Source organism: Pogona vitticeps, chromosome 3, assembly GCF_051106095.1.
Source record: "Pogona vitticeps strain Pit_001003342236 chromosome 3, PviZW2.1, whole genome shotgun sequence".
Classification (NCBI taxonomy): domain Eukaryota; kingdom Metazoa; phylum Chordata; class Lepidosauria; order Squamata; family Agamidae; genus Pogona; species Pogona vitticeps.
This window is the reverse complement of record NC_135785.1, coordinates 221,299,538-221,325,351: the sequence shown is the minus strand read 5'-3', so window position 1 is coordinate 221,325,351 and position 25,814 is coordinate 221,299,538. Positions and strand designations below refer to the sequence as shown.

Below are 25,814 nucleotides of genomic sequence, written 5' to 3'. Positions count from 1 at the left end.
TGGATGTAATTTAAGCAGATGGATGCATTTTAATTACAGAAGGCCTGAATGCTACAAGCTGGGTTCCTTACTGAAATCCAGTAGGATAGGTTTCTTTCTGTGAACATGTACCAAAATGAAGTGACTGTGTTAATTTGCCCCAATATTTAATTAATATACAAAAAGAAAAGAAAATATCATTTTTAAAACTTTTTGGCTGTTTTGAATCAAAAGGAAACATCTAGTAGGATGTTCTTCTTAATTTTTTAACAGAAAAACTTCAAATTCCACCCCTTTCTGCATACTTGTATTAATTTATATATGCAATATAATACAGTATGTATATTACTTTAAAGAAAAGTTTTATAACTTGTAGAATCAAAATCATCCCAATGATAATGATGAAGGACTAGCTATGTAAAGCTTGGAATCTTTTTTCCTGCTGGCAACACGGTCACGATATTGTGCAACAATATTGGGTCACTTCCGGGCATTTTGAATTGTGGTTGCAGAGTTTTTTGAGGCATTGAATTCATGATTCAAAAAACAGTAATGCAAAAAAAAGTGCAATTAATATAGAAGAATTAGTTGATAAGCCTGTGAGCCACTCTTGGTCACACCCCGCCCCCCATGGTGAGAAGATGAATCTTTGCAGGGAAAGAAGCTTTATTAAAGTGGGGAAGGGGAGAAATCAACTTGTGCCAAAGGTCTTTTGCAGAATTGGGTCCAGCTTGAACCCCTCCCCCCGAACAGAAATAGGCTTTGGCAGATCTAGGCCCTTACAGGCAGTGAGTACATAGCCCTTTGCAGACCTGAGACCGCCTGGGCTGGATTGGGCCCCTCCGGGCCTGGCATAACACAACTCTTGTCAGATCCAGGCTGTGTCAATCTGAGGACGGAAGAAGTCCTTGTGGACTCAGGCCTCTCAAGGCAGGTAACAAGCAAGTCCCCCACTAGGTCCAGCTCCTGGCCACAGACCCTAGTCCAATGGGTTAACACAGTTCTATGGGCACCAGAGAGTTACTTCACTCCTAAAGTTAATTAGTCCAGAATGTCTGTAAAGAAAATTGCCAGGTCGAAGGCCCCCTGCCCTTCTGAGGCCACACCCCCTAGTCTTTGGTTCCTAACAGGAGGAACATTTGTACATCCCTCTGGGTGGCACAACTGGAGGCAAGGCAGAAACTGCTTTGAGAGATGACTGGGCACATGGCATGGAGGCAAAAACCAGGCTGAGTGTGGTGACCAGCTGCTTGCCTGCTTTCTCCCCAGCAGTGCCTGGTGTCTCTCTAGCTTTCCCGCAGCCTTGGCTCTTTGAGCCTCACCTCATCCTGTCTTAGCTTGGCAGTTTCTTCAGGCATTGCAATCAACCCTCTTCACTTCAGTACAGACTTCTCCTCCCTCAAGCGCAGCCCAATCTTTTGCATGTTGCCAGTGCTCCTTCCCCTCTGAGTCTTCCAATTCACCTTTTATCTCTAGCTCAGTCATCCCCACAGCTACACCTGTGAGGGCATCAGTAGCATTATCCCTAGCCTTGCCCCAGGATCTAGGTGTAGTACTCTGAGAAATGATGCCTGCCACACTGGACAAGGTGGTCTGCCTACTATGCTGGCCAGCAGTGGCCAGGGCAGGCTCACAAAGCCAGATTTAAAGATCTTTCTTCAAATTATAAAGGAAAAAATTTAAGTAAATTGTGAAAGTAAGATAAGCAATACAGTGGACTCTCTACTTACAGAATTAATCCGTATTGGAACGGTGGCTGCAGGTCAAAAAGTCTGTAGGTCGAATCTCCATTGACCTACAATGCATTGAAAACCGATTAATCCGTAACCGGCTGTTTTTGTTCCGTTTTTGTTCCATTTTGTTTTTTTCTGGTCTGTAGGTCGATTCTCTGGCTGCAAGTCGAACCTAAATTTTGCAGCCAGAGAAGTCTGTAACTCGAAAAGTCTGAAAGTCGAGCCATCTGTATGTCGAGGGTCCACTGTATACAGTTTGGGTTTAAGTCAGGAAAAGCACTCCTTAGCTGACAAGTTCTAATGGAAAAGTGCTTGGATGTACAGCTGCCAGAAAGAGCACTGCTAGGTCACTGCCATGTTCTCAAGACTCACAAAGAGAGTATAGCTCAATAAGAAGCTGACAGCATATACCAAGATCCAGGTCTATAGAGCCTGTGTCCTGAGCACACTTCTGTACTGCAGTCAGCCCTGGACCCTTTCTGCACAGCAGGAGAGGAAGGTGAACACCTTTCATATGTGTTGTCTCCGACACATTTTTGGTATCACCTGGCAGGACAAAGTTCCAAATAGAGTAGTCCTAGAACGAGCTGGAATTTTTAGCATGTATACATTACTGAAACCGCAACATCTACATTAGCTTAGGCATGTCATGAGAATGGCTGATGGTCAGATTCCAAAAGATCTCCTGTATGGAGAATTAGTGCAGGGAGATCGCCCCAGAGGGAGACCACAGCTGTGATACAAGGATATCTGCAAGCGGGATCTGAAGGCCTTAGGAATGGACCTCAACAGATGGGAAATTTTGACATCTGAGTGTTCAGCCCAGAGGCAGGCGGTGCATCACGGCCTCTCCCATTTTGAAGAGACCCTTGTCCAGCAGGCCGAGGCAAAGAGGCAGTCACGAAAGCAGCAAAATCAGAAAGCTGGACACTGTCTTCAGTGTGGAAGGGATTGTCACTCTCGAATCGGCCTTCTCAGCCACACCAGATGCTGTTCCAAGTCCTCTATTCAGAGCACGTTACCACAGTCTCTCGAGACTGCAGGATGCCTAATCTAGGTCACTGCCAGCAGTCCTGGTTTTCCCCAGGCAAAAAGGAGTCCAAGGTCCTCAGAACCTAAAGCAAGAGACAGGACGCTTTTAATTCATTTAAATTATATTTTACATGTGTCAGCTGATAATGTCATCTGCTTCCACTGTGTAAATGGGTAGTGTAAAATTTTCAAAAAATAAATAAAATAAGTAAATGTATGCTGACTGGATTTTGGCCATTAATTGTAGCAGAAAAAGTAGCAAATTATTAAGGACATTTTTCACCAGCTGTAACATAACATGCTCTACTTTCCTAAATTATGAAAAGTACTTTTCAGAAGACTTTGGCTTTGTCACTACCTCTTTTAAGTCATCTGCGGGAAGGTGTTTTCCCATGCTATACATAGTTTTTTTTAAATGCCTTCATTATTCAGGCCTGCAGTTAGGTAGGAGCACTATTAGTAGGAGAGATTATATGAAGAAAGCAGAATGATAGATGGAGCAAGGGCAAGTCAGTATGATGAGGTGCAAGTGACTTCAACATGGGGAAAGAACCTCAAATTACATACAGAAGTTGCACCAGACGTGAGACAAACCTCTGCATAAGAAGGCACACCAGGTGAACTGGAGGCTGCCTCATATATCACAGGAATGAGAAAGACAGTTGAAAATATTTATGATTTATTATGGCAGCTTCATTCTGTTCTTCAAGGTGCCTAGAAAATGCAAATTTTCTTAATGAGAAAGATGTTTGGGTGGTATCCACATTATCCTAATTTTACAACTTCATTGTATTCACTTTAGTGGACTTCTTTGTCAGTTAACAAAACACTCCAGAGTATCAGCTTTCATTAGCCTGGTCCAGTGCCATCATAAACAACAGGTGAGATCAGACATTTGTTCTGCTGCAGGCTGGTTCACTCCTTTTTCTGGTGATCTGTCGATGTAATTCCTAGAGCAAACCAACCCATCTGCAGATCATTCCTACCCACACCTTTCTAGGTTTTTATCGGGGGCTTCTACTTTTTTTGGTGTGCGTAGGACCAACTGCATTTTTCATTCATTTCCAGCATGTGTGATAGCTGGAAATGAACCAAAGTAGAGTTTGTGGGATTAAATTTGATCCCCTCATTAGGAAGACAGCTTAGCTACTTCACAATACTAGGAAATTAAACTCTCTGTGGAGAGACAGAGAAATGAAAAGGCTGTTTTAAAAACTGTGTTAGTGCTGATGCACAGCATCAATTAGAAAAAAAAAATTAAAAATTGAAATCTTCTTCCTGGAAGCAAGAGGAGACAGAAGGGGCCAAGGGTGGAGGGCTCATCCTCCCATTTCTCTTGCTTTCTTATAGAAGCCAGACCAATTAGGATCACTTGAGATGCATATGCCATTTGGATGCAAGGACCACACCCAATGGCACACCAGGCCTCTACTTTAGGTGACCCTATTTAGTCTGCACCAGCCCATTCCAAATCAGCCTGTATAGATAAGCCCAAAAAACTGTGTGCTGGGCTGAAAAAGCTAGAGAGTTGATAGAGAGTCCTACAGTGAGCTGGACTTTTAAAGCTAGAAAATTTGCATTATCTGTGGTTTATTTCCATCACTTATCTTTAGAGCAGTGGGTTGTGTTTCCAACCCACAAGACCAGCAGATTTGTGCCTTAAAAGATTCATTTTAAGAGATGATCCTGCTAAACTGATATGTCATTCTGCTTGAGTGATCTGGCACTTCCTCACTCATTAAATAAAGGGCTTGTGGCAGCACATGGTGACATCTTGTCTCTGAGCTGCAATCAAGAATAATTCAGGAGGTAGCAGATGAAATCAGGCTACATCATAAGCATTTGAATAGCACCATTACTGCTGTGTTATAACAGGAAAGCAAAATTAGCATTTCCCCAAGCTCATTATAAATTTAAGCAACGAGGTGAAAATGCAGCATGGCTTCAAATGGGAGGAAAATGCTTGCTCCTGTAAAATTAGTACTGTGTGTGGGCATTGCCAATTTTTGATCAATCTGCTATAGAAATTAGTTATTTATATCAATGGATATTTATTTTAATTTGGTGATGAAGTACATTGTATACAATAGAATGTAATAAATATTTTTCATTATAATCATGTTATTAGAATGAGATGCCCAGCAGAGCTAGAAGGTTTTTTTATATTATTATTACTATTCCATTCAGCACTGAAAATATTGTTTTAGCTGTGCAGAAGCAAATGTATCCTTCTATTATTCATGAACAGATATTGCTTAGTCTAAGCCTTTCACTTAACTCTGGAAAGTATAAAAGATTCTCTCTTTTTTTAGAAAAAATATACTTTAGAAAAGTAATTAAGTAATGAAATTTCCCATTACTGTGTATATAATGGTTTAGCTTTAGAAAAAATTACTGTTTATGTGGCTATAAACAATGGAATGTACCATAATTTCCCTCAGCTATTAGGAGTAACATTAGAGATTGTCTCATGTCAAACCCCGTACATGCCATCTACAGACGAGATTTATCTCTGAATTATTGTGGCTGTTTCTGTTCCAATTTTGTTTTTCCTTCTGTACAAAGAAAATTATCCAGGGCCATTATACTCAACAGAGCAGATAACAATCTGGGAACACATTATTAACTTTTTGAAAAGTAGATTAGATCACAGAGTAGGAATCTGATGCGACACATGCTTTGAAATAAGGCTAGTAAGCCACATATGACAGAGCAATGGGGGTGGGGGGGCAGAGGGAAGAAACAATGCATAGGAAAGAAAAATTTGAATATGGATCCTTGTAGCATAGTTCTATGTTATATGTGCCACAGAAGGAAAATCAGTATTTTGTTTTTTAGGTTAGAGGCTTAAACCAGAGCCAACTTTATTAAGCTACAGGTAAACATTTGAAAGGAAAACATAGAAAACAAGTGAAGAGGAAAGTTATCCTCTTCTGGTCAATCAATTCTGATAGTGATTATAAGCAATACATATTTATATCCTCCAAGCTGGCCTTGGAAGAATCACCTACCTGTGTCACTAAATCATGTGATTCGTGGTACACACCCAAGATGCCCAGTGGCAGAACAGCACCTTCCAGAGTTCACCACTACCAACCACTTCACCAGCACTACACATTATGGGAGAGGCTAAGTCACACATAGCCCCCTACCCACCACCAAGGTCTTCGGAGGACATATACACCCTGCTGTCAGACAAGTGCACTTTGTCCCCAAAACAACTCTGGGTGATCAAAACAGATGTTCCAGGGGGAAAAATCAATTCTTACAGACTCATCCTCTAACCTCTGTTTGTCCTCCTCTGGGTCCAATCCAGGCAGCAGATATCCCCTTCACTCCTCCACACTTTCTTGGCCAGAATGGCTAGCCACACCGGTATTGTACCAGACCATCTGCATTGAACCATCTGAATGATCTTCTTTCCTGTAAGATCTATATCATTGGGAGCCCCTCCCTCCATGCACTAGGACCACCTATGGGACCAACAATGTATGCTCCCCATCCAATACTAGTCTGAGGCCATCCCATCACATGTCCAGCTGTCCACCCCATTCTAAGAAGGCTTCCTCCCTAAACCTATTGCTGATACCTTCGCCCTCAGCCACACCGAATGCAGAGCTGCCCCTACAGAGCAGTATGTGCATCCGCCCCCTACCTCCAGCCCCTGAAAAACAAACAGAAGCATACAACAAAATTCAACTATTTAGGCAACAGCTGCACATATCAGGGAAAAGATTTAAAATAAAATCTTAATATGATAAATGTTGAAGTTCTCACTTCTTGGTTATGTTTGATGAGCTTTGATAATAAACATTATCAAAGATGTTGCAAGATGTTGCCTGACTCAATTTGTGAATGTTGAAGAACATACAGTGTCTAAAATGACTAAGATGCTCTTGATTTTCAATGATGATACTACTCCAGCAGTGTCATATTGGTGAATGAGACTGCTGGAGAAATCTGATATTCCCATCAATAGCTAAATATATATTCCTCTTTTTTTCACACAAATGTGTAGAGTAATCAGTGAGCAGCAGAATGCTATATGTTATATTTATATATAAAGAAAATTTAAACATGTTTCCCAGGGTGGAAAAATTCCTATAAGATGGACAGCACCTGAAGCTATAGCCTACAGAAAGTTCTCTTCAGCAAGTGATGCATGGAGTTACGGGATCGTGATGTGGGAAGTTATGTCATACGGAGAAAGACCATACTGGGAGATGTCCAACCAGGATGTAAGAACTTCTAGTTACTAAAGATTGATTGTATTTTGCGAGTGGTACTGTTTTCAGGTCGTGCCTCCTACATTGTGTTTACTGAATACATTTGAGAGAAGGCGTCTAACCTAACTTACTGGGAATAACTCTTATTATTATCAGTTGGAGTATACCATGACAATTATTGAGCACTGTTGATTAATGCACGTCATCAAGTTAGTTCTGGCTTATGTAGACTACTTACAGGGTTTTCTACATATCAGAAGTGGTTTACTAGTCCCTTCTTCTGGGGCACTTCTGGGACTATGCAACTTGCTCATAGCTAAACAGGATGGCTCTTTTCCTAGGAGGCACATTGGGGAATCAGATTCTCAACCTATTTCTCCACAATCAGATACCTAAACTGCTGAGCCATCCAGCCAGCATATCTGACCAAAAATGCGGTAGGCACTAGAAATATTCATTAATTGTGGGTCTTGCACGTTTTTTCATGCCTTATTGCATAATTAATAAATATTGGCCTGGGGCTGTTGAACTTTCTATGAAAAATAAGCTGATGCACAGACTAAGCTGATATCCTAGCTTTGGGACATAGTAAAATTCAGCACAGTTACTACATAGAAGAGTAATGAGATACGTTAGTTTTCTGTGACATTTTTGTAAACTACTCATCTTTAGGGTATCGGCTGACCCTTCCACATCTTCTCAGTTTTGCTTTAGCATTTATGCCAGTATTCATTGCTTGTAAGGTTCCTAAGCTTAGAGACAGAGTACTCACGTTTTTATTTTTAATAATAAAAAACAATGGATGTGTCCATTTCCTAAACACATGAAACCTGCGATGGATACGAAGGGTCTTTAGGGATGTGCATCCTGAAGCTTTTTTAGTGCGTCAATTAATTTTAATCAATTCAAGTCTGTATGTAGCTTACAGTACCATATTTAGTCATTAGATAGCAAATGTGCCTAACCTTTTCTAACAACCAGAGGGGAAGCTGAAGGCAGCCCTGAGACCCTGATTTCTCCACAGGGCCCTTAGAAAACTTCATATGGCACCTTCTTTGCTGAAGGGAAATTAAATCAGGAAAATAAATGGGCATTTATTAAATCCAGACATTTATGCTTATGTAACTGCCTAGACTGTATTAGGCTGGCAAGGATATTCACTGGCGCTTTCAGGAGAGAAGAGGTGTGGGGCAAAGTCCCTTGTGTGCCTCTGCTTTTTCACATACTGTGACGAAATCTATAAGCCCTCATGGCATTTTAAGATCAATCTTATTTTGTACATGGTTAATATGCCGAAATAGCTGGATGGATGGTTCAGTGAATTGGAGTACCTGGCTGCAGAACTGTGGGTTGAGAGTTTGAATCTCCACCATGCCCCCTCCCCCCAGAGCCAAACTATTCAGCCTTACACAAGCTACCAAGGCCCAGAATGCCACCAGAAGAAAGGACAGGTAAACCACTTCTGAGCACTTTATACATTGCAAACCCTAGCAGAGATCATCAGAAGTCAGAATTAATTTGATGGTGTATTATTATAATCATTACTATCTGAAAATGATTCTCCATCACAGAGGCAAAAAATAAGGACATGCAGAGGAACCCCGCAACTAGAGTAGGCATATTCAATCAATGGAGTTTACAGAGAAATCGACTCACTAAATCTCCACGGATTCAATGGTCTTAACAGTAGTTGTGATATACGATGCAAAGCAACAGGATTTCAGCCAGTGGTTTGGGCATATCATAGAAATTGTTCAAGGCTAAGAGCAAGAGTCACTGAGATCAAGATGCTTTGATGATAAATGTTTTAAGAGTTATGCTTAGGCTCTAATATTGAATACAGGTACTTGAAACTGAATTCCTCTGAAATCAAAGATTTTAAGACCAAGGCATAATTCTTCTTCTATTTCTGATCCATACAAGTAGATTATTTAAATGTCCTTTCTTCTTATTAGCATTTAGAGCAAATCACAGTCTTATATGAAATAGTTTGAATATTGCTTAAACTTTATATTTTTAAATCTGTGATAATGACCTACAACAGGCAATGAAATCCTGTTGCATAATGAAAGCAAAGTCGTAAGTTTCAATCTGTTGTTTGCTGGTAAATAAAGAATCTGCACTGCAATTGTTGTGGGGTTGCAGTCATGCTGGCTTGATGCTTGCACCCTGAGAATCCCAGTGGGGTCTTTATTTACTAGCAGGGAATGTACATGGGACTTTCTGTACCTTATTAACTATTATTGTTCTTCTATTTCAATTCAGGCTATAATCTTTGGCCTGAGACTCTAGCCAGCAGCTAACCTCATCTTGCCTTGTTCTCTTTCAATCTCTCTCCCTCCCTCCCTCTCCTATATCTGCTCAGGTCATTCTGTCCATTGAAGAAGGTTACAGGCTTCCAGCTCCCATGGGCTGCCCAGCTTCTCTCCACCAACTAATGCTTCATTGCTGGCAAAAGGAAAGAAACCATCGGCCAAAGTTCAGCGACATTGTCAGCTTCCTAGACAAATTGATACGCAACCCCAGCTCTCTTCATACCCTAGCAGAAGATATCCTTGTGTAAGATCCATCTCAGTGTGCTTATTTTTTGTATGTCATGGCCATCAGAGAGCATCATGTTAATTGAAAAATTGTACAAAGCAAGGTCTTCTATGGGCAACTGTCTTAGTAATTCCTCTCCTTTTTCATTATAACTCTCCCATCGCCATTTTTCTGTGTACCTGATGTGTGATTTACCAGTTCAGATTTATTTAGTTCAGCCGCCTAGAGTGGTAGTTTGACCAGATAGGTGGGGTATAAATAAATAAATAAATACATACATAAATACATACATACATACATACATACATACATACATTAATTAATTAATTAATTAATTAATTAAAGTTTGTATACCACCCATCCAGACCAAGACTACTCTGGGCAGTTCACAACATAGTCAAATAATAAAACGTAACTACAAATATAAAATAAATTTAATCTATAAACATCACAAAATAAAACAACAATAAAACAATTACACATTAACACATTAAATATTTTAAATGACAGTATGATTGTCTTGATAGCTGAAATTTCAATGGGTTTCCATTGATGGAAATGCCTGTCTAAACAGACAAGTTTTTAAAAGTTTTTTAAAAGTTATCAAGCAGGCCAGGCGGATGTCTGGGGGTAGTTGGTTCCAGAGTTGGTGTGTAACTGTTGATAAGGCCCAGCGAGCTTCTAGTCTTTTCCCTCAAGGCCTCTCTTGGGGTCAGCACCCTCCGACATCCCGCCTGGGATGAACGAGTAGGGCAGGCAGTTCCATTCTGAATTAACTACAGTACAGTACATAGATTTCACACAATTTTGTTTTAGTAATTACTGGTGTGTGGTTTTAAATAGAAACAGAAGGCAAAGCCAAATTTATTTTTTACAATTAGAGTTGATTTATATTCAGGCAAAAGAAGAAAACCTAGTGGTGAATATGACTTTGCTTTTAGATACAATTTCACCACTTGGGCCATCTGATTTATTTTTCACATGAGTTACAAATATAGTATCAAACAACAAAAGCATTAATATATTGGAGTGTGTTTTCGTTGTCCTTGAGTTCATGCATTTTGCATTTGCTTTTCTTTCTACAGAATACCAGATTCACCTGGTGAACTTCCAGAATATCCTTTTTATGTATCAGTCAGTGATTGGCTGGACTCAATAAAAATGGGCCAATACAAAACAAACTTCATTGCAGCAGGTTATACAACTATGGATCTTGTTTCAAGAATGAGTATTGAGTAAGTACATTGTTTAGAAGAATCTCAGCTTCTGGAGGACACTGAGCACATTTAGAGTTGTAAGGAAATGTCAATGGCACCATTACTGGATATTTGCCATTGAAGGTACCAATGGTCACATGACACCCATTTCACAGAAAGATAAACAAAGGTAAAAGACGAATAACAGAATAAAAGGCAGACATAGATTCTGTGCCTCGAAACACAAACCTTTCAGCTCACAATTTTCTCTTTTTCAGAATCATCCTACATTCCTAGCACTCAAGACCGACTCATTGTGTTATGAGGCTTTGAGTATTTTCGGACATACACAGCACTTTACAATGTTACATAAATAAAACAATGACCAAAATCCTGTTTTACAGTTACGCCTTCATTACTTGAAGTTGCACAAGCCAGGAGTTGGGATAATGAAGCAGCTCTGCAGGAGCATTTGGGCAGCTACACAATGAGACACGTAGGCTGTCTGGGCATAACTCCTTGTGAATTTCTGCAGGCATGCCCTATTTTTCCGTGTATAAAACAACACTTTTTCTTTAAATAATTTGAGGAAAAAAACTGAGGGTTGTTTTATACAGGGAAGGCAGCTCTTTACCACTGCCTTTTGGGAAGGTGAAGGGCTTAGCAAAAAGGAAGGGGAGGCTATGCTCTCTTCCTTTTTGCTAAGCTCCGTGCCTTCTCAAAAGGCGAGGGTGCACTGGGCTCAGCCAAAAGGGAGCCCTTTGATACCTCCTTTTTCTAATTTGGGGTCAGAAAAGGGGGATCGTCTTATACTTTGGGTCGTCTTGTAAGTGGAAAAATGTGTTAATTTATTTCTACACCAAAGGCAATAAGGTTTTAGCCAATATGTAGCAACATTTGAAAAATCATACAGAAATTCTAAATAAAAAGACTACATAATTAAAAAGTGACAGCTGACAATAACAGCTCGCAGTCGAATGACCAGGGATCACAAAATACCACAGCACAATGATAAATTGCAATAGAATACTTAAAATTATGAAAAGTTCATGGCAACTGAGTAAGTTTTTAGGTTTTGTTTAATGCTCTCTTTGTGTGTTTCTGAGACACGCATTAGAAGTGTACAGTCTACACATTAAAAAGCCCCGTCCCTCTCAGCCCATCAGTTTGTCAGGGCAGCAGGTTTTCCCTCTTCTCCCCACTCCTTTTCCAATTTTTTTAAATATAGAAAGACAGTTTTCACTCTTTTTATATATAAAAATGTAGAACACCTGCTTCCAAGTGCCCCACATTTACCTGTTCCTTTCATAAAAATGCCTTTGGGCATTGTGAGGGAAGGAGGGGAGGAAGAGGGAGTGTCTACCAGTCATCCTTTTTATTTATTATTTTAAATTAAAATGTTACAAGATGAGGGATACCTCAGGGGACATATCTGTGAGAGAGGGGTAAATGTTTCTGAGCATTTTTTAATAAATGTATAGTGAAAAAGTATGTCTTCCTTGAAAAGCTTTGTCCCACTATCAGTATCCATCTTCCAACAGCTGAAGACCCACCTTTTCAGACAGGCTTTTATAAATCATGACTAGGTCTCTGAATGCCGTTTTTTTAGTTACCATGATTTTTATTATTTTACATGTTTTTGATTATTCAGTACATTTTAAGCAGTTTTACAGTTTAATTGTTTTAATGTATAATTTATGGTATTTTTAATTCTATTATTTTTAATACTATGAGCTGCCTTTAGTCCCCTAATCAGGAAAAAGGTGGCCTATAAATAAGACAAATAAAATTAATAAGATAAATAATGCTGATATGATTTCACCTGCTTCTCCTGAAATGGTTCCTTAACTAATCTTTCTTTTGCAGTGATATTAGAAGAATTGGTGTTGTACTTATTGGACACCAGAGACGAATAGTGAGCAGTTTACAGACTTTGCGATTACACATGATGCACATACAGGAGAAAGGATTTCATGTATGAAAGTTCTAGAAGTGACTGTGTTTTGTGCCTCAACATTTCTATAATGGAAAATCTCATTTCTTCTTTCTGCTCTTCCCAGCTTTGAGAACTGCAACTTCCGGTTCATTCTATAAACACATAACAGTTCTGTTAATCCTTCTAACTTGGAATTTTTAATCACATGGCATAGTTTCTCCCTCAGTTAACTGCCAACAACATCTTGACCCCAGTGCAAGCCTATTGCTATACAACGGTGAATAGCTCAGCATGGATGTAAAACTTTGTATAACAGTAAAAATATTTGGAAAACTTCCACTGACTTTTTGAAAGTTAAAGCCATTGTGGCTTGGAGTGGCTACTACCTTCTTGATGTGTTAGAATGTGATGGTAGATTACAAAAACAAAACAAAAAGTAATTGACATTTTCATTCATGTTTTGTGACCATTTAGCTTCCAGTATAAAATGTGCAATGAAGAAAAAGAGTTTGACATAAATATTTATTTTATTGTTAACTAAATCCCAAGTATATGGGTTGTATTATGTTTACTTTGTATTACAGTAGTTAAATTGCTGGTATGCCAGTATAGAACAATTCTTGGCCAAAATGAATAACAACAACTTATAGTGATTGCTTGTATGTGTGAACAGGATGAAATGGATAACTGAAGAGAACAACAGGCTGTCACATTTTTGTGATGCCTAGTATTTAAATTTATTTGTTCTGACTTCAAGGTTTTTTTTTTACCCTATAAATTTCAGAGTACTATAATCACATAGAAAACAACTTTCACTGTCAGCTAGCTTTATTTTTACTTTGGAAAAAAAAAATTAATCTATGTCTCCACTGCATACTAAATAATCTCCAGAAAACTGATTTAAAGCCACATGCAATACATGATAATTATCAGGTATTCTGCAATGCATCTATGCAGACTTTATTTGTTTATTTGTTGTATTTAGAAATGTCGACTTGAGCTGTACACCCAGAAACATTTGCTGTTTGCACATGAGGAATTTCTTATTTAACTATGGCAGTTCGATTGTGGCATGCTCACCTTCTGTGGCAGCCTAACCATTTTAAAAATAAAGAAACAAAAATGTTACGTTTGAAAACAAATCCAAAATAATCATGAAAAATCTTCATTTTACTGCATTTTTCCCTGCCTTGAAGATATTTTCAGTTTCCTGGCTTTCCAGTTAATACAAATTGGAGATCTCCGTAATGACCATATACTTTGAAGTAGGGATCATGCCATAATCCATAAATGACCAATGAACACAAAAAATGACCCAAGCTAGAGGGAATAGAAACCAGTTTGATATACAGAAAGTGGATTAACTGCTCATTAATGATACCTTAGATAAGTTAGACCTTACAGTTATAAACTTTAATTGCCATATAATATACCTGATGGCAAATGCTCCAGAAAATCTGTACCTCTGCAAAGCATAAATCTACTGGGCTATTTCATCCATACTCTGCATGGAACATATGATACTGTGTAACAGAAATGAGCACATTTGCATGCTCTGAAAGCCATGCACAATTACAAATATCTCACATGTAGGGACAGTGCAAAACATTATACTGTTTTGTAAAGCAACACTATATTCATGCACTTCTAATATAAACTTATGGGTAGCATCTAAACAAAGGAGATGCCAAATAAATCAATTATGTACAGATGACACAATAACTGAAGCTTACAGTTTACAACTTCAAGTTTAAGAGACAGAGATGCTGAAACGGGTTGTGTCCATGCACAGGGGCCCGCGTGTAACTGTGTTAGAGAGAGCAAGATGACCCAGGAAGGCTGATCTTTGATCAAGTTTCATTAAACAATCCCAGTTGGCTTGCCAGAAAATTATTAATTTTTATCTGTATAAATGGATTTCATTATCAAAGAGCTATAAATCTGTGGGGATTTATCTGTAATTCAAGTCCTTTTAAAAAGGGTTTTCTAAAAAGGTGGAATGGGATTGATGAGAACGTTTTAACAGCTCTTTTACTGAACAGATTCTAAGATTCTTAGGGTTCTTTTGCAAGTTTGGACTATAATGAAGCAAGTTCCCTTCATGTACAGAAACACTTCTATTCGGTGTATCAGGTTGTGTCTGCAGGCTTGAAAGAAATATGCTTTGTTTTCCTTCATGTATACAAACTTCATTTTTTCAAATGCTCATTTAATATGGGGGGGGTATTTATCTGTTATGGGAAAGCAGCCATACAAATTGTAGTTTCTAAAAGTTGAGCCTCACATACAAAATAATTCTTTTCTGTTTGGTTTTTCCACTTGCTTCCTCTGATGGTCTTTCCAGCAATCCTTTTAAAGCTGTGCTGAGATTCCACGAGTGTGGACTAGTTCATCAAACAGACATGAAGCCACATTTTCTCCACTAGAGCTTCTCTATTATCTCATAGACTCGACCAAGTTATAGTGCCATCCTCTTATTAGTTTCTCTCATACAGCAGTGGTGACCACCCATAGAACAAACAGCTTTACATGGATTGCTGACTGGCTGGAACAGACTCCACGTGGTTGATTTTGAAGTTGTCATTAAATGACTTCGTTTTCAAAACTCTGTAGATTGTCAATGTGTCAAATGCCAATTGCCAGGCAATTTTAAAGGGCACAAATCCCTTTGCTCAACATATGAAAAAACGATTTTAAAAAATCAGACGTAATAATGTAATTGTATGTGGTTTTAAGGAGACACTTATTGACAAGACAGATGCAATCCTTCTTTGGAACTTATTATTGAAAATCTCAGAAATTGTGGCCAGATGGGATGCACAGCCGTTTCCGCATTGAGCTGGTGGTGTTTCATATAAAAAGGGAACTTCTGCAGATGTGGCATGCAGCAACACCCTGCACATTTCTCCTATGCAAGTTCTACTTTGTGCAGCCCAGAAAGCACCAGATGAATGCAGATGTGATAGGCATTTAGCTGAGAGGAGGGCATATCTCTGGTGATACATGAAGCCACTGAGAGGAGAATCCTAGCTTTCAAGGAAATATGATTAAGTCTAAGGTACGTATATATATAAATATATGAACTGCAAACTCATTATTTAATCAAACAAGTATTTGATATCATTCAACTTTTATTAAAACTATATGGACAAGCCCTTCCTCAAACGTAGATGTACACACGTGTACCTTTCCATTTGTGTGGCTGAAAAGTTGCATGTTGTACACTCATTAATGTACTTACATTATATGAAAAATTCATTAACAGATTTATCACTCTATGGAAATATATATTTTCAATAGAAAATGATAGAAAAAATCACAGTATAAACATTTATTAAATATATTTTTATAATAATCATCTGAAAAGGTGGGAAAGAATGACATTATTTATAACTATCTCGCTAAAATCTTTAAAATGTTCTGGATTTTGTTGCTATTTATGGATTGGCTTGGGATTTCTTTATTTATTCTCCCCTGCCTTGTTTAAGTTTTCCTTAAGAATGGTTTTAAAATATGATAAGCAAGTATTAGAAGCTGCACCTTGGAAGAGTGTTTGTAAATTTATTCTCTTATGTGAAATCATTCTTTGACTACAAGGTAAAGTGGAGATTATTACTCTCTGTTATGCTCTTATTTCCACAAAATTATATATGTGGACCTCAAATATATGTAAAAAACTGTTTCCTTCATGTGCAAGTTCACTATTTATCTAATAACAAAGATTTTGCAAATATTTAGAAATAAATTATGTATGTGTATCATTGTTTTGGGAGGAATTTAGACTAAAAAGAAAAAGTAAATGCCTATTCTTTAAAATACTTTGAAAGGGCAATATTTTTAGAGCAATATAAAAAAAATTAAACAGTGAGGATACACAATTGTGTTTTATCCCTGAGATGGGCTGGATGACGACGACTTAATGTCATCATCATGCTTCAGCCCACTAAGCAAAACCTTTGCATTCTAATACATACAGAAGCTTTCTCAAGCAGCAAGGATCTATATTATATGTAGGTTTATTTATTTGCACTTCGATATTCTGTGTCTGTAGAAAAGAAATGAGAATATGTGAGGACTAACATTACCTGTTTATATCAATAATAAATCATTTGGTTACCAAGACTGCTTGGATAGAAATGCAGCATACTGTATGCTTTAGTCTCCTTCAGCCAAGTGATGCATAGTTTCTGCTGATTTAAAGCCTTTTAGTATTATTCTGGGGCTTTGGGACGAGGATCCAAGGGGACTGTTCTGCTAATAGAACAGCTTTCATCAGGTTTTGGGATGTCACGAAGCACTGTGGATGCTAGTGGGATTTAGGCTTTGATTTGCAGCAACAACAATCTTTAAAGTGCATTTTAAAAACGACAAGAGATATATTTTATTTTTTATCTCACAGAAGGCAGGATGAAAGGCCTATAAAGAGCGGGTGATAGATATGTGCCACATTCTGCCCAGTCAGTCAAACTTGAATAACTTCACAGAGCTTTGTGTGTGGGGGGGGGGGGGACAGATGGAACAAAGGGCACACATTATGGTGTATTGTTCATTTCAAGTGATGGACGTAGACTGTGGTAGCGGGAGGAAATCGGGATGCTCTTCAGCCCCATGGGACATGAAATTACCTTCATAGGCAAGAATTTCCCCTGTATTTTCCTTTAACATAAGTTACATATCCTTTCAGAATCTTGATTTCACTGGTCTGTAGTGGGCTGACATTTATCTTAGAGGAGGTACCATAGTTCCATGGTAAACTACATGCCTTGCTTGCAAGAGGTCCCAGAGTTCAGTCCCTCACCTGTTCAAAATGTCAGGTAGCAGGTGAGGCCAAAGATTCTTCCTCAGCCTCTAAAAAGCAAGTGCTAGTCAGAGTACACCAAGCATAACTTTACTTTTTACTTTTATTAGATTTTTACCCTGCCCCCTAGACAAAGTCTACTCGGGGCGGCTTACACACATAGCCGCCTAGAGTGGTCTTAATTGACTAGATAGGCGGGATATAAAATAAATAAATAAATAAATAATAAAAATGTCACAATATAACAAATATCATAAAATCATTTAAAACCTCATAATTTGACACTTATTTAAATGATAGCTAAGATGAAATAGTTTAAAAGATAAAGACTAAAGATCAGTTAATTGGCTGGAGGGAAGGCCTGCCTAAACAGCCAAGGTTTTAAATGGCTTTTAATAAGGACCCTTCAGCCCTGTATATGCTGCTGAATTACTTCTTTTCACCAGACTGATTCAAAGGCCTTTTTTTTTTTAAATAGAGGAAGAAGTTCTCCCCTCCTGTTTCTCTTTTTTTTCAAATTCTAAAGGGGCTGTGCTGGGCTCCAGGTTTTTTCTCCCCAGTTGCTCTTACTTCCTTTGCTGCACTTGAAACCACACACAAAAGGGTGATCAATGCAGTATGTGATAATGTTGTTGGATCGAGGTAAATTAATTAACAAGGAGTATTTATTGCTCAATGCAAGTAATTCTGAATAGCTTGTCTGTAACTTTGAGGCTATAATACTCTATCCACATAATTATAAAATCTCATTGAACTCAACACTACTTAATTCTGAACAACTATGTGTGGGCTTGTGCTGCATGACAAGAGGTTCTTATTTTGCGAAAGCTCTGACCTATTTCTATTCTTTTCAGTAAAGACTTCAGGCAGAGGAGTTCAAGGACTGAACTTCAAGTTATTATTTTTTATCAGTATGAACATCCTGCCTTGTTATGTTAAAATGCAACCATTATTATTATTATTATTATTATTATTATTATTATTATTATTATTATTATTATTATTATTATTATTATTATTATTATTATTATTACCCTGTTTCCCCAAAAATAAGACCTAACCTGAAAATAAGCCCTACTATGATTTTTCAGGATGCTCGTAATGTAAGCCTTACCCCAAAAATAAGCCCTAGTTAAGTGAAAGCCTGCCCTCCACCATTGCGCAGCAATCAGAAGAAGATGACATGAATGTATTTGAATAAATTCAGATTGTTATACATGAAAAAATAAAGCATCCCCTGAAAAAGAGCCGTAATGTCTTTCTTAGAGCAAAAATTAATATAAGACCCCATCTTATTTTCAGGGAAAGATGGTATTATTATTATTGTTATTATTGTTATTATTATTGTTATTGTTATTGTTGTTATTATTGTTATTGTTATTATTATTATTATTATTATTATTATTATTAGTAGTAGTAGTAGTAGTAGTAGTAGTAGTAGTAGTACTGTATTAGTATTAGTATTATTAGTATTACTACTACTACTACTACTACTACTACTACTACTACTACTACATGAGAGTTAACTTCATCTGCCTAGCAGATGCTGAATGAAATGAAGTAAATTTAAAAACATTAAAACTAGATTCCTTTCACTATAATTTCATTTGTGCAATTTATATACAACATTTAACAAAATAATATGGAATTATAGAGAAGGCAAAACCACCTGAGGGGGGGGGAGGCAATAAAAACAGAGTACTGCTGTTTTTTCCATAGTATTCTCAGATGTAGTTTGATAGTTTGCTTTTCCTCTTTGTAATGGGCATTGTTAAAGTACAAAAAAAAATCAAGATGTATTAAATGTTAGTACACTTTACTAGCATATAATGTAGGGCATGTCTTTCAAATAAAGTATCTTAAATACTAGGAAACTTCCTTTAATACTAAAAACACTGATTCCAGTATCGATTTTCATTATCTCCTAGGCCAGTGATGGCGAACCTATGGCACGCATGCCACAGCTGGCACGTGGAGCCCTGTCTGCCAGCACGTGAGCCATGTCGCCAGATCTCTACTCCACCCACCCACCCCCCATGCAGCCAAACTTGAGAAGGCAGCTGCAGCCGGTGCTGGCGCTTCGACAGGCGGATCCGGAGCAGCTGGTGCTGGCAGCGGATCCAGAGTGGGGTCTCGGGGCACTTCCCTGCCAGGATTCCCCCTTCCGCTACCACTTCCAGTTCCGCCACCACCGCAGCACATCGCCCGCTGTTTTGTGTTTTTTTTCCAGTTTGGGCACGCAAGCCCAAAAAGGTTTATCACCACTGTCCTAGGATGTCATTTCAAAGCCTTTTCTTTCTGTTTCCATTATGCAAACTGGCATACTATCCTGCTTTTTATGAATATATGGAGATTTTTTTAAATGACAGAAAATTCAAAATGGAAATAAAATAATAACAACAACAACAATTCAACCCATAATCATATTAAGTTTCCTACTCTACCTTTGCTGTTGCTGTTGTTGTGTTCCTTTTTAAAATCATTTTGTTTTCCTGACCAGATGTGAAACAACCTCTGAATCAAATTACTTTGATAATCTTAGAACTGCAGAACCGGAAGGGACCTTCTAGATCATCAAGTCCAGCCCTGTCAGGGAGGCACAGTGGGGACTCAAACTCCCAATACTTAAATCACTGAGCTATCCAGCAGTCACAAGGCATATTTATTCAAGTTACTGTTTCAGCTAACTCACATCCAGATCTTAAACTTATTATAAAGAAAATTATATTGCTGATCTCAGGCTGAATTTACTTGCAAGTAAATGGCTTATGATCACACATCCCATCATTACAAGCTATGCACATACATGCTTGAAAATGAAGCCCACTGATTTCAGTAGATTATATTGTCAAGTCAATGTCTCTAAGACTGATTTTGTTACTGTTACAGCATACATCATAGGAATTCCTGGCTATGAACTGGTGAGATGTTATTGTGGCTGATTTAAAAAACTTTTGGTGCCAAATGAAAGGAGTTTGAAGTACTGTACCAATATCAATTATTTTATTATTAACCATGTGAAATGACCATTACAATACAGTACCCAAACAGCCTATAAAGTGGATCTTGAATGTTTTCACTTTTCGCCCACAACAGCATATGGCCAAAGGCAAACTTGGAATATGAATGGGAGCCCCTCAATTGAGAGCAAGGACTTTTCCTCATTATCCTATCTTTATAAATTTGAACCATCACATCATGAGGTAGATCAGAAATCCTGTTCTCACCTGCACTGTAAACCTGAACTCTTTCACAGTATACATCAGAAGTCGGCTTTGAGGTACTGTTGGTAGATGCTGAACTTAATATAGTTAAGAGAAAGGTATTTTTTGCTTTGAAGCAGATAATAGCTGGAATCCTGTTGGTGCTTCTCTGAACATGTAAGGCTGTTGATGCCATCAGCTGCAGTCTTTTATCTTTAACTAAAAGTATCTTACCTGTCCTCTCAAGGTTCTGAGGCTCCCTAGTAATCCCTTTTGACCTGGGAAAACTTTGAGGGCCCTAGGATAGTGTGGGTGTCTTTAGTGTCAAAACCCACCATTGCTGGTCCCAGTCCCGTCTCAATAAGTGGCAATTTGCTACTAGAATACGTAGTAGAATACTGGCCCATATAATAAACACCTAGCACACAACTAAAAAATATAAAATGGAACTTGATGCCATTTATACGTATGACAGACATGACTCTCAGGATCACTCCTATAAATGAAATATTCCAATAAAATGATACCAAACTCTTGTAGCAGATCATTGAAATTGACTCTACAGAGGTTAATTAGGAATGATTTTGAGTAAAACTCCTGGTATTGAATCAGTGCTTTTTCTGGTAATGTCTTTTTAGTTACTTTCTGTATTAAAATGTCATTGCCATTCTCCAAAAATGGATTGGAGCATTAACATGGCGATAGCTCTCTTTCAATAACTAAGTTCTATTACTTTGTGTTCTTATTTGAGCCTCAATCAGTAATTGAAACATAAAAATTAAAATAAATGAATTATTTTTATCATTACCTTTTTATGGTTACTGTCCCGGACTGTCTGCTTTTGTAACAGAGTCATGAAATGAGTTGAATTACATAAAATGATTAACATTTTAAAGAATAATTACAACAGCTACATCCAATCACAAGGTACATGGTTTTCTGTAACTGCAACATTATTACCGTTATTACTGTATAAGGGCATGGAAAGGAGAATACTGTAACTAGTCAATGAACTCATTTCTGCCAACATATGCCAACAAGACAGAAAGTATATATAGATAATATTCCCTCCACCCCTTTTTCCAGCGCCTTTCTGTCTTTTGAACATTCTTCCTCATGTTGACCCTAACAGGCGTGAAAATATGTCATCTCCACAGCTGGTATACTTCTTTGCCTTTGTCAGCGACATGTTCTTTGGATTCAAGCTCTTCAAAGATTTGCCCCAACACACCAAGAAATTCACCTCGTTTTGGTGTGTCCGTGCACATGTGTGTCTGTGTGCATGTGTGTGTGAAGTGTCATCAGTTTAAAAGCTAAGCTGCGGCTTTTGTAAATGGTCATATGCAACTCTTTCCTGGAAATGTTTTTGGGTGAAATCATGATGACATTTAGTAAATTGGGTTTCAGGCCACGCCATGGTACAGAAACGGCATTGGTCGCCCTGTGTGATGACCTATTGAGGGAGGCCGACAGGGGCAAATTGTCTCTGCTGGTCCTCCTAGACATCTCAGCGGCCTTTGATACCATTGACCACAGTATCCTCCTGGGGAGGCTCACTGAGTTGGGAATAGGTGGCCGGGCTTTGACCTGGCTCCGTTCCTTCTTGGAGGACCGTCCCCAGAGAGTACAGCTTGGGGAGAGCATCTCGGCCCCATGGAGCCTCAATTGTGGGGTCCCACAGGGGTCGATCATCTCCCCAATGCTGTTTAACATCTATATGAGGCCGCTGGGTGGGGTCATCAGGGGGTGTGGAGCATTGTGTCATCAGTATGCGGATGACATGCAGCTCTACATCTCCTTTTCACCAACTGCAGGAGATGCCGTTCTGTCCCTTCAGCGCTGCCTGGAGACCGTACTGGAATGGATGCAGGAGAACGGGCTGAGACTAAACCCGGACAAGACAGAGGTACTAAGGGTGGGCGCCCCCACAGTTGGGGATTTGGGAAACTCCCTCACTTTTGGGGGGGTGACCCTGCCCGCCAAGGATGGGGTCAGCAGCTTGGGGATCCATCTGGACCCGGCGCTCACTATGGAATCTCAGGTGGTGTCCGTGGTCCATACCGCCTTTTTTCATCTTAGGCGGATAGCCCAGCTGCGATCCTACCTTGGTGTTGGGGCGCTCACTACCTTGGTGCATGCGCTCGTATTTTCAAGATTAGACCACTGTAATGCGCTCTACGTGGGGCTACCTTTGAGGCTGCTGCGGAAACTACAGGTGGTGCAGAATGCGGCGGCCTGATTACTCAGTGAAGTGAGAAGATACCAACATATTTCACCCACTCTGGCCGCACTGCATTGGCCGCCCATCCGATTCCGCATTGACTTCAAAGTGTTGATGCTCACGTACAAAGCCCTAAACGGTTTAGGACCTCGATACTTGGCAGAACGCCTTCTCCCACCAAGATCTACCCGTGTCACTCGCGCGAGCCAGGAGGTGAGGCTGAGGAGCCTAACGCCGAGGGAGGCCCAGAAGGAAAAGACTAGAAATCGGGCCTTCTCGGCGGTGGCTCCTCGTCTCTGGAACAACCTACCTCCTGAGATTCGCGCGGCTCCCTCGCTGGGTATTTTTAAGAAACAATTAAAAACATGGATGTTTAGGCAGGCCTTCCCAACAGATAACTCCTGACGACTTTTCCCTTCTCCTATAGCTCTCCCATTCTGTTTAGTATTTTCTGTTATGTAATATGGTTTTATATGTATATTATTGTATTATTTTTATGTTGTTAGCCGCCTAGAGTGGTCCTAACACGACCAGATAGGCGGGATATAAATAAAATAAAAAAATCAGTAATTGCCAACACATGCATGGCTGATGGTGACACAAGGGCCTTCTCTGTGGCAGTTCCCACATTAAGGAATGCTCTCCCTTGGGAGATGAGGTTGGCTCCCTCCCTTTTGTCTTTCCACCAACAGCTGAAAATTCATCTTTTCAGGCAGGCCTTTAACAATCATGATTGAGTCTCAGGATGCTATTTTTAAGAAGATCGTTTTTAATGTTTATCTGATTTTAATTATTCAATTCTATTTTAATTAGTGTATAGTTAAATTGCTTTGCTTTGTAATGTTTTACTTCTTCTGTATTTAGTTCTATTATTTTAATATGGTGAGCCACCTTGGGTCCCCTTATCTGGAGAAAGGTGGCCTAAAAATAAAACAAACAATATTTGTACATTCAGCAGTGCTCAATGGCACTGTCTAGAGGGGCAGGGTAGAAATTGAATAATTAATTAATTGATTGATTAATTAATTAATGAAATATCTGGACAGTTTGCTCTGGGTTTCAGCACTCCAGTGCAGGAGCTTCCACTCTGGACATCTTCAAACCCATTTCAAAAGAGGAAGGTAATTCATGCATAGGTTCCCATGTCTGCTTGTTGGAAATGTGCATATCTCCCTATAGTCCTCTACATGTGGATTTCAGCCAATACTCTCCTCTAAAATGTGGCTACTCAAAGCTATATCCATCCTAATTATGGGTACTTATCTGTGTGTTTGACTACCAACTGCAAATCAAAACTATAATGTTTGAAGAGAAGGGCTTGGTGTGCATTTATTTAAAAAAAACAGTTTTTTGAAAATGTATTTTCCTCTTTGGACTACTGTATTGCTTACAGCAGGGGTGGGCAACCTGAGGCTTTACAGCCATTGCTGGACTGCAGCTCTTATCAACCCTGGGCAATGTATCCAATGATAGGAGATAACAGAAGCTTTAGCACAACATGTAGAGGGCCAAAGCTGCCCATTGGAATTTCCAATTCATTTCATTTAGTATGTATCTCCTACTCATATTTTATTTATGTTTTCCTTTCATTAATAAGAAAGCAGGAATATTGGTCAAAAGAAAGTCTTGCATACTGAATTGATGTCTTAAGGGGGAAATAGACATGCTCCTATTTTAAATTAGAAATGGAGTAATCCACATTTACTTGAGACTTGTTACTGGTTTCCTCATTTGCAATCTACTACTATGATAATATGATGTTCCCTGTAAATGTTCATGTCCTGGAATGCCTGTTAAGTTAGTAGTGTAATAAAATGCTCAGCTCTGATAACTAGGGCGTTTTAAGGTGAATTGCATTCATATGCCATCTATTTGCAGAAAGAATATGGGGTTTAGCGAAGCTACATGCTGAGCAACATAATAAGATATTTGTACAACGTACAAGTTACTGATGATTACTGTATTTTATTTTTCTATTATTTCCTAAGAGGCATTATCAGGTCTTACAGATGAAGTAAGCCTGTTTCCTATGATATTTATTAGCAAATAAAAGTACAGTATTGGTGGTTATTTCTGAGTGGAACTGTGCATCTTTTAAACTGAAATCTTGTGGACAGCAAAAAAAGTTCTTATGGATCATAAAGAAAAACCAACCCGACATCAAATTACATAGGAACCAAAATAAACTTAAGGTAGAGCATTTTAACCTCATTCCAAATGTGGGTAGACAGGTTTATTATTATGTGCCATTAAGTAAGTTCTGACTTACAGGCTGTGAGGGGTTCTGAGGTATGTGAAATGTTCAAGGAAGGTTTTACCACTGCCATGCTGGAAGGGCCACGGTATGCAGTAGCTCTTTGTGTCCAGGACCTAAGAACTTAAACAGAGTCCTACAGAATCAAATGAAAGGCCTGTCAAGTCCAGCATTTTTTGTTCTCATAATACTAACTACTTGCATATGAAAGGCCATAAGCAAGACACGAGGGCAACTGCATCTTCCCTTTCTGATTCCTCAGCAACTGATAGAAAGAGGCCTACTATGTGATCTATAACAGCCATCCTAACTAGTAGCCATTGATGATCTTAACCTCCCAAATTTATCTAATCCTCCTATAAATGCATCCTGCTTTGCAGGTGCTACTATATCTTGGGGCTGTAATTCCACACTTTAACTTTGCCTAGAGTGGTCCTATCGACCAGATAGGCAGGATATATATATATATATATATTAATTAATTAATTAATTAATTAATTAATTAATTAATTAATTAATTGTGAAGCACTTTCTTATATCTCTCTGCTTTATATTGTTTTATTGTTCTGAATGTTAGTGTTGTAAACTATCCACATATGGAATGTAGAAACATGAACAGTCTAGTGACTGAACTGATTCTCCTCTCAAACACGATCCAAAGTGCACTACCAGTAAAAGACCCAAGGTATACTCTG

The 25,814-nt window shown here is 38.7% G+C and overlaps 1 protein-coding gene across 5 annotated transcripts in view; it reads left to right on the top strand.

Annotated features, from left to right (window-relative positions):
- Positions 1 to 16,780, top strand: part of EPHA6 (EPH receptor A6) — a 558,183-nt gene extending 541,403 nt beyond the window's left edge. For all 5 annotated transcript variants that reach the window (XM_078389828.1, XM_078389827.1, XM_020810349.3 and 2 more), the window contains 4 exons: positions 6,833 to 6,982; positions 9,336 to 9,529; positions 10,597 to 10,746; positions 12,574 to 16,780. In XM_078389828.1, coding sequence (XP_078245954.1) covers positions 6,833 to 6,982; positions 9,336 to 9,529; positions 10,597 to 10,746; positions 12,574 to 12,688 — 609 coding nt within the window. In that variant the 3' untranslated portion in view covers positions 12,689 to 16,780. The remainder of the gene's footprint in view (positions 1 to 6,832; positions 6,983 to 9,335; positions 9,530 to 10,596; positions 10,747 to 12,573) is intronic.
- Positions 16,781 to 25,814: the final 9,034 nt, after the last annotated feature.